Source organism: Leopardus geoffroyi, chromosome A2 (assembly GCF_018350155.1).
Source record: "Leopardus geoffroyi isolate Oge1 chromosome A2, O.geoffroyi_Oge1_pat1.0, whole genome shotgun sequence".
In the NCBI taxonomy this organism is placed as follows: domain Eukaryota; kingdom Metazoa; phylum Chordata; class Mammalia; order Carnivora; family Felidae; genus Leopardus; species Leopardus geoffroyi.
This window is the reverse complement of record NC_059331.1, coordinates 2,175,284-2,197,199: the sequence shown is the minus strand read 5'-3', so window position 1 is coordinate 2,197,199 and position 21,916 is coordinate 2,175,284. Positions and strand designations below refer to the sequence as shown.

General features: G+C 47.3%; 1 protein-coding gene across 3 annotated transcripts; it reads left to right on the top strand.

The window, feature by feature from the left end:
* Positions 1-4,756: 4,756 nt before the first annotated feature.
* LOC123605076 (zinc finger protein 77-like) lies at positions 4,757-18,246 on the top strand. Of its 3 annotated transcripts, none has more exons than XM_045491402.1 (4): positions 4,757-4,871; positions 10,384-10,510; positions 13,500-13,557; positions 13,995-18,246. In XM_045491402.1, the coding sequence occupies exons 1-4, from the start codon at positions 4,869-4,871 to the stop codon at positions 15,859-15,861; spliced, it is 2,055 nt and encodes a 684-aa protein (XP_045347358.1). In that variant the 5' UTR covers positions 4,757-4,868; the 3' UTR covers positions 15,862-18,246. The 3 variants fall into 3 exon arrangements, with proteins under 3 accessions (XP_045347358.1, XP_045347357.1, XP_045347360.1); XM_045491401.1 differs by lacking the exon at positions 4,757-4,871 and adding an exon at positions 9,543-10,136; XM_045491404.1 differs by lacking the exon at positions 4,757-4,871 and adding an exon at positions 13,696-13,750 and having other exon boundaries at positions 10,484-10,510.
* Positions 18,247-21,916: the final 3,670 nt, after the last annotated feature.

Sequence of the window (21,916 nt, the reverse complement as noted above, 5' to 3'; positions counted from 1 at the left end):
CGTCTCTCATTGGCTGGACTGTTGCTGGGCAGAGGAAAGCTTTCTCACGCGGGCGGGGGCAGTAAAGTTGTGTGCGCCCGCGCCTCTTTCGTGTGGCGTCTACAGCTGCCCGGGGATTGGATGGGGAGCGCCCCCTGCTGGCCTCCTGCCTTCATTGTGGAGGGTTCGCTTTTGTATTCATTTTCTTTCTGGTGTGATTTTCCTTAATTCTTTTGCGGCTACCACCTTTTAGTTCTAGAAACGCCTTGGTCATTCCTAATGATGCTTATGTAATGGCCTTTGACAAAGAACACAGGGAGTCGCCCTCTTGTAGGTTAAGATTGGGGAAGGGGGAGGGGCGCCGGGGTGGCTCCCTCCTTTAAGCATCTGACTTCAGCTCAGGTCATGATCTCATGGTTTGTGAGTTCGAGCCCCGCGTGGGGCTCTGTGCTGACAGCTCAGAGCCTGGAGCCTGCTTCGGATTCTCTGTCTCCCTCTCTCTCTGCGCCCTGCACCCCCCTCCCCATGCTGTCTCTCGCTGCCTCTCAATAATAAATAATTGTTAAAAAAAAATTTTTTTTAACATTGGGGAATGGGGAGACAGACACGCATCTTCCCTGCTTGCCTGTGAACAACCAGAACAGTGCTGTTGGTGAGGTGAGTCTTAGAGGTGGTGGGAATGAGTTCTTACACGGAGCTCCAGGCATAACTGCCTTGAGGAAACTGCTAATTTCTGGAAATGCTGCTTCCCACTGTGTGTTTTCCAAATAGCTCTTAAATGTTTACATGAAAATTGATACCAGATTTGGAAACCTGTCCTTCCCCCCTTACTTATTCTCGCTAGGAATAGTGCTGATTATGCTGAACAGGACGTTTCTTCCCGTGATGGGTGGGTAATTGATTGGTAATGCTCCACCCAGTGGTGTCTCCTTGTGTGATGCCAGTGGAGGAAAAACGGGCCAGGCCTTTCTCTTTTATTCAGATCACTCATCGTTCTGTTGATACGCCCCCAGTTGACATAGATCAGTTCCTTTTTTTTTTTTTAATTTTTAAAAAATGTTTATTTATTTTTGAGAGAGACAGAGACAGAATGTGAGTGGGTTAGGGGCAGAGAGAGAGGGAGACACAGAATCCGAAGCAGGCTCCAGGCTCCGAGCTGTCAGCACAGAGTCCAACACGGGGCTTGAACTCACGAGCTGTGAGATCATGACAGCCGAAGTCGGATGCTCAACCGACTGAGCCACCCAGGCGCCCCAAAGAGGTATTTTGATATAACTCTCTGCCAGTTAAAGGTGAAGAGAGTGTCATTTGTTAATATACAGGTCATATTTAAACACAGTTCAGAAGACTATTCTGGGAAACATGCATAGCATCTTCTATCTGGGTAAACTTGTATCAGAGATACAGGTACAGGCGGTTGGTGGGAATAGGAAAGTGAAAGAGTAAAATAGTGATTTCACGTAACACTGGAAGTTGATACCTAAATTCATGACAAGGTATATGCAGTACAAACACACACACACTCTGGGTTCAGTATTCTACCCCCACATTTCCTGTCTACGTGGAACCTCAAAATACAGCCTTCTCTAGACATAAGGTGTTCGCACATGTAATGAAGATGAAGCCATACTGGGTCAGGGTAGGTCTTGACCCAATGATGGGTGTCCTTATAAAACTGGGAAATTGGGACACAGAGGCCTGCGCTGAAGACAGGGCTTGACCACGTGAGACAGCAGCAGGGATTGGCATGATGTGCCTACCTGCCAAGGAATGCAAAGGGTTGTGGGCAACCCCCAGAAGCTGGGAGGGAGGCCTGGGACAGATTGTCCTTCAGAGCCTCCAGTAGGAACCAACCTTGCAGACAACTTGATCTCAGGCTTCCTGGTGACTCATTTGTGACACCACAAACGTTCGTCTGGCACTGTGTTACGGCAGCCCCATATAATGAATGCATTCTGGAGGAGGGAGGGGACCTTGGATTCAAAGGATACCAGAAGCCAGTGTCGCTGCAGAGGAGTGAGGGGGGCGGAGGGAGGAGGAACAACAGATATGAGAGGAGTGGATGGGGTGGTTTCCATGCACTGGTTGACCAAGAAGTCTCGCTTTGATGGTGGGTGGTGTGGATGCCCAACATGAGCCGATCGGGCAGCCTCACAGGATCCCTCTGTTACCATGACAACGGGCACTAGGCTGGTGATGTCCGCCAAGATGGTGGATCATGCTGGGCTTGTAGCAGTGGCAATGACGTGGAGGTTGGAATGCAGATAGAATTTGAGTTGGAGCCATGAGCATTTCCCGGCTTGCAGGTGGGCTGAGAGATTCGAGGAAATGTTCCAATGTGTCAATACTTAACAAATAGTTGGATCGCGTCAGTAGAACTCCCTCGATACTATAACCAAGTTTTTCTTGGAACTTCACAAATCCCACTTCAGAATTTTATACATAAGAACAAGTGTTCAATCATGGACATGCTTTTCTATAAAGTGAGGCAGAGGGAATTACCCCAAAGTGAGCTGTCATCAAGAACACGTATGTTGGAAGCATAATGGTGGAGGTATGGATGTATAGAAATGTATTCGCATAAGAATCAAAGCGCATCACTTAAACCAGAAACTCCTTCATGGCCTATCACAGTAAACAACTGTCTAGGGACGTGTGTGATACCAGAGCATCTCAGTTCCAGGCCTTGGAAACATCTCTGGTAGAATCCCCAGCCCTGAGGGGCCTGTCCTGGGTAACCTGAGAGTGAAAGAAATCCAGGGAGAAATCCTCATGAACTTGTATTCGGTAAGATTTCTTAACTGTGACCTGATAATCACAGGGAAGACAAGAAAAAGTAGGTAAATGAAGCTTCTGCAAGATGAAAATCTTTTGCACATCAAAGGTCACTAGCAAGAGATTATAAGGACACCCATAAAATGGGAGAACGTCCCTGTAAATCGCATGTATGATAAGACTTTATCCTGCAGGATACACAAAAAACTCCTATCTGAATAACAAAAACTCATCCCCGTCAGAAAGGGAGCAAAACCTTGAAGAGACGTTTCTCTTAAGATGACGCACAAATGTCTAATAGACACATGAAACGATCCTCCCATCGGGACGATGCGAGTCAGAACCACGATGAGATGCCACTTCCCACTCACGAGGACGGCTAGGAGCCAGAATCCAGAAAAGAAGCGGCGGCCAGGATGTGGAGAAAGCGGAACCCTGTGCTTGGCTGGTGGGAGTGTCAGGGCAGCTGATGTGGGAAAAAGTTTGGTGGTTCCTCAAAAAGGGAAACACAGAATGGCAGTGTGACCCAAGTGTTCCAGTCCTACGTAAACGGAAACAGACACTCAGATGTGTGCACACGAGTGCCATGTGCAAAACTGCGTTCCCCGCAAAAGAGGGAAACGTCCCAAGTGTCCCCCAGTGTGTGGATGGATGAACCGGGTGCAGCGTATCCACAGGACGGACAGTGATTCAGCCCAGAGAGGAATGAAGGACAGACACATCATGCACGTGAACGTAGGGTGACAATGTTATACCCCGTGGAAGACAGCAGCCACACAGGCCACATGGTGGGAGTCACTTGCATTAAATAGGCAGAGGGGGCAAATCCGTAGAGACACGAAGTATTTCAACAGTGCCCAGGAGGCATGATTTCCTGGCTATTGTGGCCTTTAAATTTGTTTAGGAAAATGGAGATATTCACATCCCATTGGGCTCACGCTTTTAAGAGCAAAACTCCGTGTTCTTTTTTTTTTTTTTTTTGTATGTTCTCAGAGCTGTCCCACATCAATGCACCACCTGAAGAAGGAAATGGAACATTTACATTTCTCATTTACAGGGTCTGATTACAAACTGGATGTGCTGTGACTTTCCTTGCAGAATATAACGCAAACCTGAGGGTTGTAACGTGTCACACCTGTGGCTGTGGGCCGCAGGGGCCGCGGGGTCCCACGTCCCTTGATGGCTGAGGCCCCAGGGCACTTTTTATTGACCTGAGGCCGGAGAAGTGGAGGTCGGTTCAGAGGGCGGGGCCTCACGCTTTCAAAGAGCCAGGTCAACACCCAAGGAGGTCTATTTCCCCTTAGGTGAGCTCACACAGTGAGCTGTTCTGTCTCTCTCTCTCTTTTTTTTTTTTTTTTTTAATTTTTAATGTTCAATTAATTTTGGAAGACAGAGAGCACAAGCGGGGGAGGGAAAGAGAGAGAGGGAGACACCGAATCTGAAGCAGGCTGCAGGCTCTGAGCCACCCAGGCACCCCGTCGGTGAGCTGTTCTTAAACACAGGGGACAAGTGCACCGTCACCCTGTAGGGGCCATGGACTGAAGGCTCATCGGGTCCTTCTGTTCTGTCGCGTCCCGATGCGACGCTGGACAAGGGACGCTAGTCGGAAACTGAACCAGATTCCTGACACAGAAGAAGGAGGCAGGCGGCTCAGCCGGCCCGGAGCGCATTCTGCTGAGAGCCGATCCTGGCAGGCGGATTGGACACGTGTCTACAGCCAGCCTGTCACTCAGGGGGCCGGAGGCGGGACTGCGGGGGAGGGTGGGGAATCTGCCCAATTTGCGGCCACAATGGGCGGTGCCAGGATTACCCTCCAATCACAACGTGAAGGGCCGAAGGCTGTCCTATCACGGCGCGGAAGCGAAGTGGCTCGGTAATATCCAATCAGGATCGGGGGAGTTAGCTTCGGAACACCATCCAATCATATCGCAGGGACTGAAGGATCGCCCAATCAGGGTCCGGGACCTGTACACCACCCAATCAGGCCCGAGCAAGAGCCCGGTGGGTGTGGCTCTCAGCCGGGGCGGCTGGCGCAGTGGGATCCTGCGCTGCCGAGGTTGCGGGTGTGCGCGGCGTAGGAGGACGCCTCGAGGGCGCGAGCCGCGGGCCCCGAGATGGTGAGTGCGCGGACCGGAGGGGCGGATGGGACCAGCCGGACCTAGGTGGAAGCGGCCGCGGCGGGGTGTCCCGTCCCTAGGGTTGGCACCTGGGTCCTGGGCGGATGAAACTGCGAAGGAAGGCTGGGGGAGGGGGGAGGCCTGGGATTCGGGGAGCGTGTGCGACGACCTGACTAAGCAGGAGTTTGCTCCTCGGTGGGGGACAGGTAGAGACTGTCCGGGTGAGTTGTCTCGTAAAGGAAACTGTTTGCAGCCGTAAAGAGGCCGCAGGGAATAGCTTCCGAATCCGCGACTCCCCAGAGGGGAGGGGGGTGGTCTTTTATGGAGGGTGACGATGAATATTCAGAAAGGGGAGCTCTGTCGGGGGCAGTGTAGGCGGGCGTGAGGTTGCTCGGACCGAGCTGGAAGACGTGCCCAGAAAGCACGCGTGCAGTGTGACGGTCACGGAGCCAGAGCTGCTCCCGGGGGCTGAGACTTGGACGTTAGAATCGAGCGGAGGTAAGTGTGGGACGTGGGGCCGGGGCTGAGCGCGCGCGGAGGGAGCAGGTGCACGCGCATGGGGTCCTGGGCTGCGACCTCGGGTAAGAAACGCAGGGTTTTCTCACTTTGGAAACCGCGCGGAGAGTTTCACGGGTTTGGCTGTTTGCTGGCCTGGTGCAGACTGTCAGTCTTTGCTTCCACGCTGTTCCCTTCAAGTCGTAAATGGCTGAGATTGCTTTTCTGTTTTTCCATTTCTTTGTGATTCTGACCCGGACCAGGAAGTTCTGCAAGGGGTATACTGGGCAATTAGAGCCGGAGAGGCGTAGATCACGGAATGGAGCTGGGGTCCTAAAACGATTGCTTTTCTGGGCACCCCCTTAACCCGCTGAGCTTATAGGGGGACCCACGGTGGGACCTGTCACCCAACCAACCTGAGTTCTCTGCTTGGTGAGTCAGAAACTGCTCCACACTGAGCAGTTGCAGGAAGAAAACTTTATTAGCAGCAGATACAGAGATCAGTAGATCACAGGAAATAACTTCCAAAGCCCTGACTCCCCGGAGGGAGGGTGGATGGGCTCTTCTGGTTTAGGGCTGGATGGATATTTCCATGGGGAAGCCTCCTCGTCCTGTGTGGGGTGGAAGGAGGGGTGCTGCGGGTGGGCCTTGGGGCAGCAGGCCTGTCCCCAGGAAGTAAGTCATGTACAGGAGGCTGTGCTCCTCCCCCAGTGGAGACTTCAGTGTGATAATGAGGTAAAGGTAATTGGTGGTCATTCCAGAGGTCCCTCCAGGTCCCTCTGCACAGACAGGAATCCCGGGGCTCCTCAAACTGGTCAGGGAGGTTGGGGCCCTGGAGGTCTGGTGAGGGCAGTGGGTCTGCTCCAGGGGCGGGTTCCTGTCATTTGCCTGAGTTAAAAGGACAGCTGGAAAGGACAGCTTAGGGAAACGTGGGGCAAAGTTCTGTGAGTACAACCACATGGGCTTGGGGTCTAGCTGGTGACAGACTTGGGAGATGACCTCAAATCTGCACCTGGCTGAGGACAGTTTACTACAATCGGTTCCAACAGGGACCAGCTCCCATCTCAGGGACCCTCCAGTGAAAGAGAACGAGGCTTGGCTGTTCTGCAGGAGGGGGATGGGCAGGAAGGCCCAGTGTCAGGATCCCACCCTTGTGGTGGAGGAAGGCCTTATTGGCTCAGGTCCCCAGGGCCTTGTTCCTCAGCTCAGTGGATGTTCAGAGTGTGGGCCACCTGCAGTTCAGGGATCTGTGGGGAGGACAGCAGCCTGGGTAAAGTTTGGGTAGGAAAGGGGTGGTTGTGGACAGTTGGTCAAACCAGGTTCAAAGGAAAAATACGAATTGAGTAAGGAGAGACATGTATTGACAACAATGATTGCAAAGGTGGGGGAGGGGATTGTTGCACTAGGGGCAGGGGCCTTGCAGGGGACAGGGGCTGCTGCTGCCGGCAGTGTGGCCTTGTCTCCAGGGTAAATGCCTCATAAGTCCTTCTGTGCTGGGGGGACATTGCATGTTGTAGCTCGTGAATAAGTTACACATCAGCAGGAAACGAGGAGCGGAGTGTGAACCACATGTCGGTTCTGGGTCCCGTCACTTGCGACTTCATGGTGTCCAGCTCGAGTGTGTCACACGGGGTCTCCTGGACGTCACACGTTGGTTTATCTGATTCCCTCAGGGCTGAACATTTCTCATGTGTGGGATTCCCTCTTCTGTGGAAGCGTTTCCAGCGTGTTGTGACCTGTAACTCACATGTCTTCTTCCTGATCTTCTGCTTCCTTCACGTCCTGGGGACGTTCAGGCTGTTTCATTTCAGCCTGCTGTGTTTTCTCCACGTCAGGGTGTATCCTTTCTCTGGGTTGTCTGCGTGGATGGACCCTTCACGTTGTTAGTAGACTTGAACTTCCCCGTCTCTTCCTGTGTAGACGACCGTCTTTTGTTCCGTGAGAAAACTACATCACGCAGGTCATAATCACACGTGCTGGAACTCTCTCTCCGTGTGTTCCTCTTGTTTCCGCGACAGATAAATCCACAACACTCAGTTATTGTCTGTGAAGCTGATGATTCCTTTTCCTCCACAGATGTCTAGTCTTTCCTGGCCCCGTGCGTCCTAGTGTCTCCATCTCGGCCACTGGCCTTGGGCACCTGCCTGGTAGACATCCACTTGCTGAAACCAGGGGCGCATGATGTCTCCCCTTAACGATATATTGTGGGAATCGATAGCAAATGGGAGATACTTGTTGTGGGAGATAAGGGCATCCCCACATGTGTCATCCAGTCCAAGATCAGGAATGTGATCCCATCTATTATTTCCACAAGTCCATAGATAATCCCATGGAGTGGGGTATACTCTGGGTTTTAAGGAGTGATTTTCCTTACACATTCATGCAGAATTGGTCAAGGTGATAGTTGAGTCATGCATTTGGGGAGTCCTTCCCATTTTCCAGCTGTTCAAATAATCCTGTGTCCCTGGGGTTCTGTTCTTATCCAAACAGAGTAACAAGCGTGACGATTCTCTATCATGAGCTGTTGCGGAAATTTCTCTAAATTTCACCTCAAGTTGTCTAGCGTTGGTATTCAGAATTTTAAGAAAAACAGTTTTAATTTTTAATGACTTTAGGTCATGACAAAGGAAGATTCAAAACCTTAGTTTGGAGATCTATAGCCAGGTATTTGAGGAACCAGAAGAATTCAGGATCTAATCTGGTTTATAAGAAAGAGTATCAAATTCCAATATCTCCAAAGAGGTGGTTTTGAAACACAGTTATTTTCTCTCTGAATTCACTCCTGTTTCCAAAGATAGCCAAATCAAGACTGATGGTTTGTGAAACAAGTTCACTTTTAACAGTCATCGCCTAGTTACTTACAAAAGCTCAGGAAGAACAGTGATTGGCCAAGTAGGTTTTTCAAGAAGCTTGCTTTGCTCACAATTGTTATCAGGAATCTCTGGATTGAACTTTTATAGCCCCTTGAGGCCAGAAGACAAGCCAAATATTTGTCACCAGACTTGTCTGCAAGACCTGTAGATTTATGTGATTTCTTCTTCTCAAGGTCCCCAAACCATCCTGAGGTTTCCGGCACTTGCCAAGAGTTGACTTGACTCACCTGGTAAGGCTGCTGGGAACTCTGTCAGCAAGGCATCAGGCCAGTATTCCCAGGGGGGTTGATTGGTTCCACAAAGTCCACCTTAATTCCTTCAAGCTGTCTGGGCAGTTCTGGGTCTATGCAGGTCTGTCCCAAATCCGACATTCCTGTCAAATCTTTGGTGAAATAACCAATGTGTCCAATGGTGTCTTGTTACAAGGAGAACAGACTCTCATTGTACTTAATCAAAAAGGAGGGGAGGACTCAGCACTCAGATGTGTAGGAATGTGTTTGCTTGTAGATCAAGATGGCAGCTGCATACATGGGAACTAAGGAGTTAAGGGGGGAATCTGACAGAAGCAAGGCTGCCGAGACTCAGCCAGCATCAGGAAAGGGTCCCAGCAGAGTCCTTCACATGTGCGGATTCACCACGGCCGAGCTGCCATTGCCATATTTGCCACTCGTTGGGAATAGACCTTGGGAACAGAGTGGAGAGGAGAGGAAAGGGGTCATTCACCCATACAGGCCCGAATGGTCTGACCTTGTTCACCCTCAGACCCATAGACCATACCAGGGACCCCTTGCATAGAGAACTTTGGCTGCCTGGTGAGGAGTACGGTTACACCTGCCAAAGGGCAAAAAGAAAGGAGAAGGAGTCAAGGATCCCCCCTGAAGGGCAAGAGGGGAAATCCCTCATCCTGTTGGGCAAGGGGTGCCCCATAGACGCCCCTGGGACTTGGGATCCTCACCAAGGAGGAACCTCTCAGGTGGAGGTTGTCAGGTGCCCAGAGAACACTAGAGTCAGGCCACCAAGGGAAACTCCCAAGAAATTCCTAGGAAATCCCAGGAGAGGCCGAGTACAGCAGAGGGTCCCTGTGAAGGCCAACAAATGTGGGGTGACCCGATCAGGGGGAGGCCCGCAGGTCAGGTGGTGAGAGAATTCCCCCAAGGCAGAACAGAGGAGATGGGAGTTTGCTGAATACCCTGCGAGGGAGCAGCGGGCAGGACGGCAAAGAAGAGACCATCTGCCGGGAGGCAGTGTTGAGGGGCTACAGTTATGGAGTCATGAGGGAGCATGAGAACGTTTGGAATGCTCCCTGTGTGGGACCTGTGCCCGGTTGTAAGTCGCAGGGGTTAGTTAGGGCCTGTGGCCATTTCGAGGCAGGTCACTCAGGAGCCCGTGTGCATTCAGCTGTGTGCTCACTGCGCCCTTTGCTGCGTATCTTTCCATCACTCAGGCCTGTTGCCTAAAAACGGTCCATACACTGTGATTCTTCCCCCTGTGTTAACGTGAGCGGTGGCTGTGTCCCCATCAGTCCCTCAGGGACTCTTCCTTCTGGTGCCCTTTTCCTTGAATTCTGGGCCCTGGGTTAAAAGTTTGAGCGGCCCTGCTGACTTCCAAGTTTCTTAAGGCCCCGGACTCGTCTTACACACCAGGTGTGCCAGGCGCCCGGGCCCTGGCCTGTGTCCGTGCCCAGAGCCCACCTAATCCGGGGAAAGGGTCGTGTCTGCTTCTGTCGGAAGAGAGGGGACTCCAGCAGGCTTCTTGCCCTTGTTCCTTCCAGGGCGAGAACTGCTCCCATCAAGCAGCCCTGGAATCGGAGTGTCCACAGCATGCTGACATTCTGGTTCCAGTTCTTGGAGCTGACGAGGCATAATCGTCTTAGAGCAAGCCAAGCATGTGTCCTCCGGTCTGTGTGTTGTCCGAGTGAATATTTCAGTTTTCGGTCTGTACAGTACTGGTCTGCTCAGATCTGTCTCACTGTAAATATCCCAGTAAATTGGGTGTGTGTAAGTCCATGTCAGCTGTTGTCCTCAGCCTCTGTTGTGACTCAGGGGTCCTAGGAATGGAGTGCAGCTCCCCGCCTGTCACCCTTCATCCTCCACACACATGGGTGAATAGAGCTTTGCAGCAATAGAGTGTGTGGTATGTTTCAGGCCTCTGTGGTCTTTGAGGATGTGGCTGTGAAGTTCACCCCAGAAGAGTGGGCTTTGCTGGATCCTGGTCAGAAGAAGCTTTACAGAGATGTGATGCTGGAGACCTGCAGGAATCTGTCCTCTGTGGGTAAGGATGGCTCCATACCTTCACTGGTCTTTTCAGGAGGAGGAAGAAAAGCTCAATATTTGCAAGTCACATGAGACTGTACCTAGAATATCCTTAGGACTTTCCCAAATACTACTAGAACTAATACATAGATTTAATACCGTTGCAGAACACAAATTAATATTCCAAAATCTGTTCCATTTCTATATTTACTACCAGAACAGCAGAGAAATTAAGAAAACAAACCCATATTCAGTTACTTCAAAAACTACAGGATACTGTCTTAAAAGTAACCAAGGAAGTTGAAAGATTTGTACTCTGGCAGGTATAAAACATTTAATGAAAGACATTGAAGATGACACAATAAAGGGAATGCTACACCTTTGTCATGGATAGTATGGACCAATTGTTTTGCAAATGCCTATACATTGAAAAGTGCTCTACCAATTCAGTGCAATCCCTATCAATATATTGATAGTATTTTTCAAAGAACTATAGCAAGAAATTCTAAATTCTGTGTGGAACAGAAAAGATTCCAAATAACCAAAGCAGTTTTGAGCAGGCATACCAAAGCTGAATAAAACAGTCCCAGATTTCAAACTATACTCAACAAAACAGTATAGTACTGGCACAAATCCAGACACCAACATCAAGGCAACAGAATAGAGAGTCCAGAAATGAACCCGTGTTTATATGGTTAAAGAGTCTCTAAAGAAGGAGCAGAGAATAGACAATGGGGAAAAGACTGTCTCTTCAATAAGTGGTGTTGGGAAAATGAGGCAGCTACTTGTAAGGAGGTGAAACTGGGCCAGCTTCATACCCCTTACCTGAAAGGAAACTCAATATGGATTAAACACCTCGGTGTAGGACTTGAACCCATACACAGCTTAAGACAAAACAGAGGTGCTAAACTCATGGACATCAGCCTTAGCAGTATGTTTGTGGACTCATCCCTTCAGGTAAGGGAAACAAAAGGAAAAATAAAAAATTGAAAGGGGAACATAACAGACATTTTCCCACAGAAAATAATAGAGATGGCCTCTTGGCACATGAAAAGCTGCTCAGTATCACTAATCCTCAGGGGAGTGCACATCACAACCACAATGAGCTGCCCCCTCACAGCAGCCGGAACGGCTAGTGTCAAAAAGACAGGAAATACGAGTGTTGGTGAGGATGTGGAGAAAAGGAAACTCCTGGTCGGTGGGGTTTAAATGGGTGCAACCAGCTTGGCAAACAGTTTGGAATTTCCACAGTAAAATGAAACACGACAGTACCATGTAGTCCATAATTCCGCTTCTGGGTAGTTCACCAAAGAAAAAAAGCCAGCACGGTAAGACATGTGCACCCCCTGGTTCACCGGACTGTTGCTTGCTGTACTCAACATAGGGAAGCAATGCAGGTGTCCTTCAACAGATGAATGGATAATGAAGATGTGGTATCTGCATACAAGGGACTATCCCTCAGTAATACAAAAGGGACAAATTTGTGATGTTTGTGACAACGTGGATGGACCTAGAGAGTATTATACCAAGTAAATAAGTCCGACAGCGAGACCAACAAAACACGTTTCTTATATGTGGAATCTAAATGACAAAATGAACAGACAACAGAAAATAGGAACAGACTTAAAACCGTAGACAACAAATTGGTGTTTGTGAGATTGGAATGGGGTTGAGAGACAGGTGAAATCATGGAGGGGATTGAGAAGTACAGATTTGCACTTAATTGAATAAGTCATGGGAAGGAAAAGTAGAGCACAGGGAATATGGTCAATAATTATGTAGTTTTGTATAGTGACAGCAATTACACTTCTTATGGTGAGCATTTTGTAATGTATGCAATTGTTGAATCCCCATGTTGCACACCTGACACGAATATATAGGTCAGTATGCTTCTACCAAAAAATGAGTGAGTGAATGAATGAATGAATGAATGAATAATAAACAGTCCCAAAATTATCAGTCATCATGACTGTGAAGACGAAAGTTAGGCCCATCTTCCAGATTGCTTGTTGCCCTTCAGATCCTCCCTTCTGCTGAGCTCTTTTCAGGGTCAGGGCAGCAGCCACACACACACCATCTAATCTCCTAATGGCAGCTGGGGCAGTGCAGGCAGCCTCCACTGAGGGCCTATGTGCCTTCAGAACAGGCCAACCGTCAGGTGGACCAGGTTCTGGAGAAGGGATTGGCGTTTGGACACATCCATTAGAAACGTGACTCAGTCTTTGTTTGAGCAGGGTGATGTCTGCCATTCACCTGTCCTCCCTGTTGGACTTTTCATCCACCGTAGCCCACATGGCCAGTCTTTCTGTCTTCCTGTAGAGGTAGGGTGTGGATGTATGTATCTTGCCCAGTTCCTTCCTAACTGCCTCTTCTAATAAGTCTTATCTCCACATTAGTCTGCATCTTGTTTGAAGTATTTCTGAATGAATGGGCTGCCAGTTCAGACACTTTCTCTATTATTGCCAAAGTCCCATGTCCCAAAGGTCCTCAGAAGTTTTTAGTCCCGTGACCGTTCTTCGTGATGAAGTTCATTTACATTTCGGGATTAGTATGAATAGAAGCAGACATATGGTCTGTTTTTTAACCTTATGCATCAGGTCATTTCCACGGAATTCAACTAGGCTCCCAATTCTTTTTTTTTTTTTTTTTTTTTTTAATTTTTAATGTTTTTATTTAGTTTTGAGACAGAGAGAGACAGAGCATGAGCAGGGGAGAGGCAGAGAGAGAGGAAGACACAGAATCTGAAGCAGGCTCCAGGCTCCGAGCTGTCAGCACAGAGCCCGACGTGGGCTTGAACTTATAGACTGTGAGACCATGACCTGAGCTGGTCAGACGCCTAACCGACCGAGCCACCCAGGTGCCCCCTAGGCTCCCAATTCTTGTAGTTTCTCCCAGTCAAGGTAAAATGAGTGCATCAAAGACTTAGCAGAATTCTTTGCAGAATAAGTCTCTGAGTGAAGAGAAAATACTAATGTTTACAAAAAATGATTCCTGTTCTCTGTTTGTAGAGAAGCAGAAATTTCACAGCAATGGAGATCTGACCCGAATGCAAGAAGGGCTTTTGAGGTGAGTGACACTTGTAAGGGAGGAAGGGAGGATGTTGGCGATAGTGAGACTGACCTGAAATTAGAGAACAGCTGTAAACCTAGCGCAACGATCGTGTAGTCAAAATTTTCACAAGAAATTTTTATAAATTTATTCTAGGTATTGATCTGTGAAAAAACATTGCGTTGGAAAAAATGGTCAGAGAAAACTGTATGTACGAATCCCAAAATGTTATGAGTCTGTTTGAGTTGTCAGCCAGAGATTATGGCATAAGCATGATGGGTTTTAGGCTTTTACCATTTTGTAACCATGCAGACAGTGCCACAAACATCACTATTCATTGACAGTGGCCATTATATAGTGCAATAATGATTAACAAACATCAATAGATCATTAATTAATAAAGAAATAGTTTCTAATCATCATTTCCTAACCATGTACCTTCCTATTTTGAACAGAAGTCCTTTGGTGGAGAGTGTCTGTGAACGTATTGAAGGAGATCAATGTGGAGAAACCCTGAACCCAATTACAAGTCTTACTGTGCATGAGGGGTGTCCTACTGGAGGCAAATCCTGTGAATGCGCTAAGTGTAGGGAAGCCCTCACAGATGGTTCCTTCCTAGAGAAGCCGCGAAGACCTCACCCACAACTCAAACCTAGTCCTGGTGAGGAGTGTGGGCAGGCTTGCAGCTCCGTTATGAGCCTCAACACTCACGTGGACGCAGACCTTGTAGAGAAACCCTGTGAAGGTCAGGTCACCGGGAGAGCATCGGAGACATATGCGAAGAGTCTCCGTAGTAAAAAGTCTGTAGAGTGCAAGAAATGTGGAAAAACTTTCACTTGCACAGCTTCCTTTAAACGTCATGTGCAAGGTCACTGTGGACAGAGAGTCCATGTGTGTGACACGTGTGGGAAAACCTTCGTGTATCACTGCTACCTTACACGTCATGTGAGAATTCACACTGGGGTGAGACCCTATGAATGTCAGGAGTGTGGGAGAGCCTTCGGGTATAAGTCAAGCCTGCAAAACCATGTCAGGACCCACGCTCGGGAGAAACCCTATAAATATCAGCCGGGTGGGAAAGCCTTCCCTGGTCAGCATTCCTTTCGAATACCTGAGAGAAAACACACAGGGTATGCACCCTTTGAATGTAAGGAGTGTGGCAAAACTTTCAAGAAACGTCTACATTTTGAATGTCACATGACCACACACAATGTAGTGAAACCCTATGAATGTCTGGAGTGTGGCAGAGCCTTTAGGCATCACTCAGACCTGCGAGTTCATATGAGGACACACACTGGGGAAAGACCCTATGAATGTAAGGGATGTGGGAAATCCTTCCGGAAGTATCATCATATCAAACGTCACATGGTTATTCACAGTATAGTGAAACCCTATGAATGTAAGGAATGTGACAGGGGCTTTGGGGATCAAACACACCTGAGAATACATATGAGGACACACACTGGGGAAAGACCGTATGAATGTAAGCAGTGTGGGAAAGCCTTCAGATATCAGTGGAATCTGCGAGGACATGTGACAACACACACCAGGGAGAGACCCTATGAATGTCCGGAGTGTGGGAAAGCCTTCAGGTATAAGTCATGCCTACAAGAACATGTGACAACACACACGGGGGAGAAACCCTATGAATGCCAGGAGTGTGGGAAAGCCTTCAGGTATAAGTCGTGCCTGCGAGAACATATGAGGAGACACACTGGGGAGAGACCCAATAAATGTCAGCACTGTGGGAAAGCCTTCCTTCGTCACTACACCCTCGTACTACATATTATGAGAAGACACTCAGGGGATGGACACTTGGAATGTAAGGAGTGTGGGGAAACTTTCAGGAAGCATCGACCTTTTGAACGTCACATGACCACACACAATGTAGTGAAACCCTATGAATGCGACGAGTGTGGCAAAACCTTCAGGTATCACAGAGACCTAAGGATACACGTGCGGACCCACACTGAGGAAAAACCCTTTAAATGTCAGCACTGTGGGAAAGCCTTCCCATCTCCTTCAAACCTGGGAGTACATATGAGGACACACTCTGGAGGGAGATCTTACGAATGTCAGCGGTGCGGGAATGCCTTTACCTCTCCTGCTAGCCTGCGAGCCCATATGAGGACACACGCTGGGGAGAGACCTTTTGAGTGTATCGAGTGTGGGAAAGCTTTCAATCAGCTGCAAATTTTTCAAAGTCATTTGAAAACACACAGCACCATTAAATCCTATGAATGTAAGAAGTGTGGGAAGGTGTACAAGTTCTCCTCATCTCTTCGAGCGCATATGAAGAAACACCCTGGGGAGAGACCTTGACAGATCACCGCTTCCTTCGAGAACACGTGAGGCTGCACAGTGGACAGTAAGCCTCTGTATGCAAGGACTCTGCTAAGACCTTCCAGTGTCCCAAAGTCCTGGCCAGAACCTTATGAATGGCTGCTGTGTGGGAAAGCCTTCAGTCGTCCCTCTTCCCTTCGAGGACCCATGTGAACTCAAGCACCATGGAAAAGCCTTCAGGTATCCCAGGAGTCTGTGAGCACAGACACACCGTGGCATAGCATTTATTCTCCCTTAAATTCTTACTGAAACTGCGAGCCAGTACAATGGAGATGATCCTGAATGGACACAATTTTGGGAAAACTTCAGGTATAGAACTTCACGTGTTTTGTTCATGAAAATTCAGGCGTGAGAGAAATCTTTTCATTGTTGTGAGTATGGTTTTGAGTTTCCAGGTGCCTCTTCCTTGATTGGGATCCCAAGTGTATGAATTCCTAGTTCGTGTCACTGATGTTAACACGGATGGTTTTAAGTGGCCTTCTTTGTCCTCTACATCTGTGTGACCTAGATGTTGTTACCTCAGACTTGAAGTAATCACACGGTTATGTACATGTCTCTTTCCCATTACAATGTCTTTTGGACCCATAGGTGATAAAAATGTGTACGTTGCTGGTGTGTACATATAACTTTATATACTTTTACAAAGAAAATTTATTGAGTTATACATTCCAAAATGTTCTTGTTACATTATCGTGATATGAGACTTGTATTTTCGAAAGTTCTTTTCTGTCCTCTGTTGTGAAACTGGAATATTCTCATCTTGTGTCTACTCTACTTTTCTGTCCTTACTATTGGGTGATATATTTTCATATCAATTCTGTCTTTTTATTCAGTCTTTTGAAAAATTTAAGAAATGTTTATTTTTGAGAGCAAGAGAGTACACGCATGGGGGAGGGGCAGAGAGAGAGAGAGGGAGATATACAAGCAGGAGCCAGGTTCTGAGCTGTAAATGCAGAGCCCAGTGTGGGGCCCGAAGCCATGAGCTGTGAGATTGTGACCTGAGCTGAAGTCATATGCTTAACCGACTGAGTCAACCGGGTGCCCATTCTTCTTCAATTTTTAAAGTTGATGCTGGTTTTGTGTTTCTGGGAGTCATTATTAGTGTCTTTGGTTGATTTTCTTCTAAATTATGACTTAGAAAAACATCCCTTTTTTTTTTTTCCACGAGCAGTGATTGTGGTGGAAATACCACTGGGGTGCTTTCCTCTGGCCCTGAGGAGGTAAAGTGTGGAATGACCAGTACCCTTAATATCAGCCACATCAGCCAGCCAAAGTATGCCATCTGATAAATTCTGGACATAGGAGCCTCTTCATTTTTATCCTTATAAAAACACTTCATTGTTTCCATAACATTCTGCAGTTCTGAGGTGCCCCAAAGACATTCCAGCTATGGGACGAAATGTTTTTGGTGGTACCCTTGGCTATGTATTTGGTCATGCAATGGTGCATAACATCCTGTTGGGCGGGACGTCGAAGGGAAAAGTATTGCTGCTTCGGTGCCTTTAAAAGGATTTGCAGGGTATGTGATTGACTAGGTCAATAGAGCACGGTATTCTTGGTCTTGGATTGTGGGTTTGAGCCCCACATTGTGTGTAGAGGTGACGTAAGCAAATAATAAAATGGAATCTTAATGGGCAACTGGGTGGATCAGTCGTTTTAAGCGTCTGATTTCAGCTTAGGTCATGATCTCACAGCTCGTGAGTTTGAGCCCCGCATTGTGCTCTGTGCTGAACAGCTCAGAGCCTGGAGCCTGCTTTGGGTTCTGTGTCTCCCTCTCTCTTTGTTTCTGTCCCACTAGGACTCTGTCTCTGTCTCTCAAAAATAAAATGTGAAAAAATGAAAAAAAAAAAAAAAGAAAATAATAAAATGGAATCTTAATTGGAAAAAAAAAAAAAAAGGATTTGCAAAAGTATGCCCAAGGTAATATGATCCTCTCTGGCTATAGGTATGGTCCTGGTGTTCTTTGGAGGTCTTTAACAAAGTCATTATCTTAGAGTTATTAATGTACTACAGTCATGTTAATGACAGTCTTGCGTATGCAAGGATTTTAAAAATTGACCTGAAGGGAAACAACCATACAATCATAATGTACCTGGTATTATGACCAAGAATGCCTGAGACTTTCAACTAAGAATTGTCTCATGGGAACTAGCCAGACAGATTTAACACCCCATAAGTGGAAACGCATATTTTGATAAAATCTCTCAGCCAACGAAAAGTAAAGAGAATTACATTCATTAGTATACAGGTGGTTTAAAATTGATTAACGAGTTTTCTTCTGGGCAACATGCATACAAACTTGTGTTTGACTAAACAAATGCACACCGTTTTTAATCACAATATAAAAAGTGAACACTTACTGAATTCTTGGCTTCAAGTAAGAGAAATCCTTCACATCCCGCCTGAGATATGAGGAAGGTGCTCGTTTCTCACACGGAAGGATACAACAGCGCAGACACTCAACAGGGCAGTAGAGGGTCAGAGTCCCATGGGGTTTTTAGCTGTGCCATTATATCTGTTGTCCTGGAATCAAGATGTCTGGTCTTCCACAATCACTGAGAGAATGGGTGCTTGCTCTACAAATGATATGTTACACAAATCATTTGCTATACAAATGATATGTTACACATACTCAAGACTGTCATTAAGAAAAGGGGAGTCAAAGCACCAGAGAAATTCAAGAAGCATGACAGTTTAAATCAGTGGCTCGGGGGACACAGTGGGGCTGGGTGGAAAACTCAAAGCTGTGGCTTTCTGACCATGGCATCTGATCCATATTCGGGGGGGTCATAGAGACATGAGTGGAAGGCAAGACCGCTAAGAAAATAGGAGGGGAAAAGGTTAGTGTTTGGTTTGGTACATGCTTGATTGATAGGCTGCTAGTTAGAAATTTGGGCTGCAGGCTGTTGGCAAATAAGCCCCTATGCATTTGTCCATCTGTATGGTGACCCCAACACTAGACTAGGGCATCTTCACCTCTACTTTCAATACTCAGGCCATCGGTGAGTTGTCACCTAGAACCACGAATATGGGGATTCTGGGAAAAGTGGCTGTTAGCCTTACCCACAATGAAATAATTCAGCAGAACCATAATTATCTACGTAATTTTATTGACCTCTCACAGTCGCATGGAAAAATGGAGTACAGTGAAGGGACAAAAGGAAAAGGTATATGGAGATTATGTATTTCTTACAAATACGTATAGTCTGAGATGGGTATATTTTAGAGAGATAGCTGTATATATGGCCAAAAGATCTAGGAAAACAAAACAGTAAAATAATGATTTCAGGTAACACTGGAAGTCAATACCTAAATTCATGACAAGGTATATGCAGTACAAACACACACATAGTCGGTTCAGTATTGTACCCCCCACGTTTCATATCCACGTGGAACCTCAGAATACAGCCTTATCTAGAAATAAGCTGTTTGCACACATAAGGAAGATGAGCCACACTGGATTAGGGTAGGTCTTGACCCAGTGATGGGTGTCCTTATAAAACTGGGAAATTGGGACACAGAGGCCTGCGCTGAAGGCAGGGCTTGACCATGTGAGACAGAAGCAGGGATTGGCACGGTGTGTCTACCGGCCAAGGAATGCATAGGGTTGTTGGCAACCACCAGAAGTGGGTCAGATTGTCCCTCAGAGCCTCCAGAAGGAACCAGTCTTGCAGACAACTTGATCTCAAACTTCCAGCCACCTCAGTTGTGACACCACAAATGTCTGTCCTCTCAGCCACCCAGTGTGTGGCGCTGTTACAGCAGCCCCAGAGAGGAATGCATTCTGAAGCAGGGAGGGGACCTTGGATATCCGAGGGACAGCTGGAAGCCACTGTGCCCACAGCAGAGTGAGGGGGCAGGATAGGGTGGGTCGCATGCACTGGCTGACCAGGAATACTGACTTTGGTGGTGGGTGGTGTGGACCTTCATGAAGAGCTGTTGGGCCACCCTCACAGGACCCCACCCTTACCATGACAACAGAGCAGGACGGTGACGTCGCAAAAGCTGGTGGGTCACACTGGGTTGGTAGCAGTGGCAATGATGTGGAAGTTGGTGCGCAAAGAGAATTTGAAGTTGGAGCCATCAGAGTTGTCGGGCTTAGAGGTGGGCTGAGAGAGAGTCAAAGGAGACTCCATTGTTTTGTTCAGGAACAACTGGTATGATGGCGATGCATCCACTGAGATGCGGGTCCTCACGTGGACAAGGTCTTGGTGGAGCAGGGGGAGATCACTCTGGGGCCGTCGAGATGGAGTTGAAATAGTGCAAGTGAAAGGAGAGGACAGGTGCGTGGGGGCTCTGTGGGTTGGGTGTCCGACTTCGGCTCAGGTCACGATCTCGTGGTTTGTGGGTTCGAGCCTCCCGCGTCGGGCTCTGCGCTGACAGCTCGGAGCCTGGAGCCTGGTTTGGATGCTGTGTCTCCCTCTCTCTCTGCCCGCCCCCCCCCCCCGACTCATGCTCTGTTTGTCTCTGTCTCTCATAAATGAGTAAACATTAAAAAAATTTTTTTTTTTTTAATTTTTTTTTTCAACGTTTATTTATTTTTGGGACAGAGAGAGACAGAGCATGAACGGGGGAGGGGCAGAGAGAGAGGGAGACACAGAATCGGAAACAGGCTCCAGGCTCTGAGCCATCAGCCCAGAGCCTGACGCGGGGCTCGAACTCCCGGACCGCGAGATCGTGACCTGGCTGAAGTCGGACGCTTAACCGACTGCGCCACCCAGGCGCCCCAAAAAAATTTTTTTTTAAATGGAGAGGATAATTCTTCAAAATGTTAATGGATTAAAAAAATAAAACATTGAAAAAATGTTAAATCATTTTTCTGTAATTCAAAACAAATTTGCATAGGAAGTTATTGGGATCTTTGGTTTCATGTGGATAAACTGGGGACCACTGAAACAGCTGCAAGTTGTTGAATCAAGTCAGGAAAATTGCTGAGCCTACAAGGGTGACACAGTTTAATACAAATGAGTGAAGTGTAAAGTACAGACGTCCAAGAATTTTGGGGTGCCTGGGCCAGTCAGTTCCTATCAAGTCCAACTCTTGATTTTGATTCCACTGGTGATCTCACGAGATCGAGCTCCGCATTGGGCTCTGCATTGACAGCATGGAGCCTGCTTGGGATTCTCTCCCTCCCTCTCATTTTGACCCACCCCTGTTGCTGCTGTCTCTCTGTCTCTCAAAATAAATAAACATTAAAAAGAAAGAAGTCCAAACATTGAAACAAAGGAGATTTGATTTAAAATGGTACAAGCCTTTTGATTCTGCTTACATGCAATATGAAGCCAGGGAAATTGTGCACACAGGTGATGAAAGTAAGGAAGCAAAAGGAAATGAAGTGTTCAATGCTGAGTTGTTGGAGCCCACAGGGAGGCAGGGTGCATTTTTGGTCAGAACACCAACTCAAGTAGGATGTGGGATGCGGTGGCCACCTTTCTTGTTCATGTTGTGATGTCATTAATGCTCGTTGTTTAAATTTTATGTTAAGTGCATGTTTTGTGCATTTTTGTTCATGTATAATCTCCAGTAGAATGCTCAAAATCAATGACCGCTACTCACCCCAGTGCCACATTAAAAAAAAAAAAAACACTATGTAAAATGATCTCAGTAGGCAGAGAAAAAGCATTTTATAGTATTCAATATTCATGCATGACAAATATTCTTAGTCATTTAGGAATACATAAGAACTTTCAAGTCATTCTGAAGGACATCTCCAAATACGGTTTATGAAGGAATACATATGTATGTGTTACGAGTCACTTGTTGAGTAGAATTATATACACCTCACGAATTCCCAGCACTGCAGTCCCCTTGAACAGCATCGTAGATCTCCCAGCCAGCGCCAGGACAGGCGGGTGTAAGGATTACAGTCAAAAAGAAGGAACGTGTCTTGTTTCCTAGCCAAAGGAATGTGTATATAGAACATCACCAACATATCAGGGTAACCAGAGAAAAAATAATTAGAAGGTATTCAGGATGACCTTACATTTCTACTTCTATTCACTATGAAAAAGCAAGTTTGAAAAATGACAACCAG

Coding starts and splice junctions, on each gene's coding strand:
- LOC123605076 (XM_045491401.1), top strand. Junction 10,511..13,499: donor CAGGAATCTGTCCTCTGTGG/GTAAGGATGGCT, acceptor CTCTGTTTGTAG/AGAAGCAGAAATTTCACAGC. Junction 13,558..13,994: donor ATGCAAGAAGGGCTTTTGAG/GTGAGTGACACT, acceptor TATTTTGAACAG/AAGTCCTTTGGTGGAGAGTG.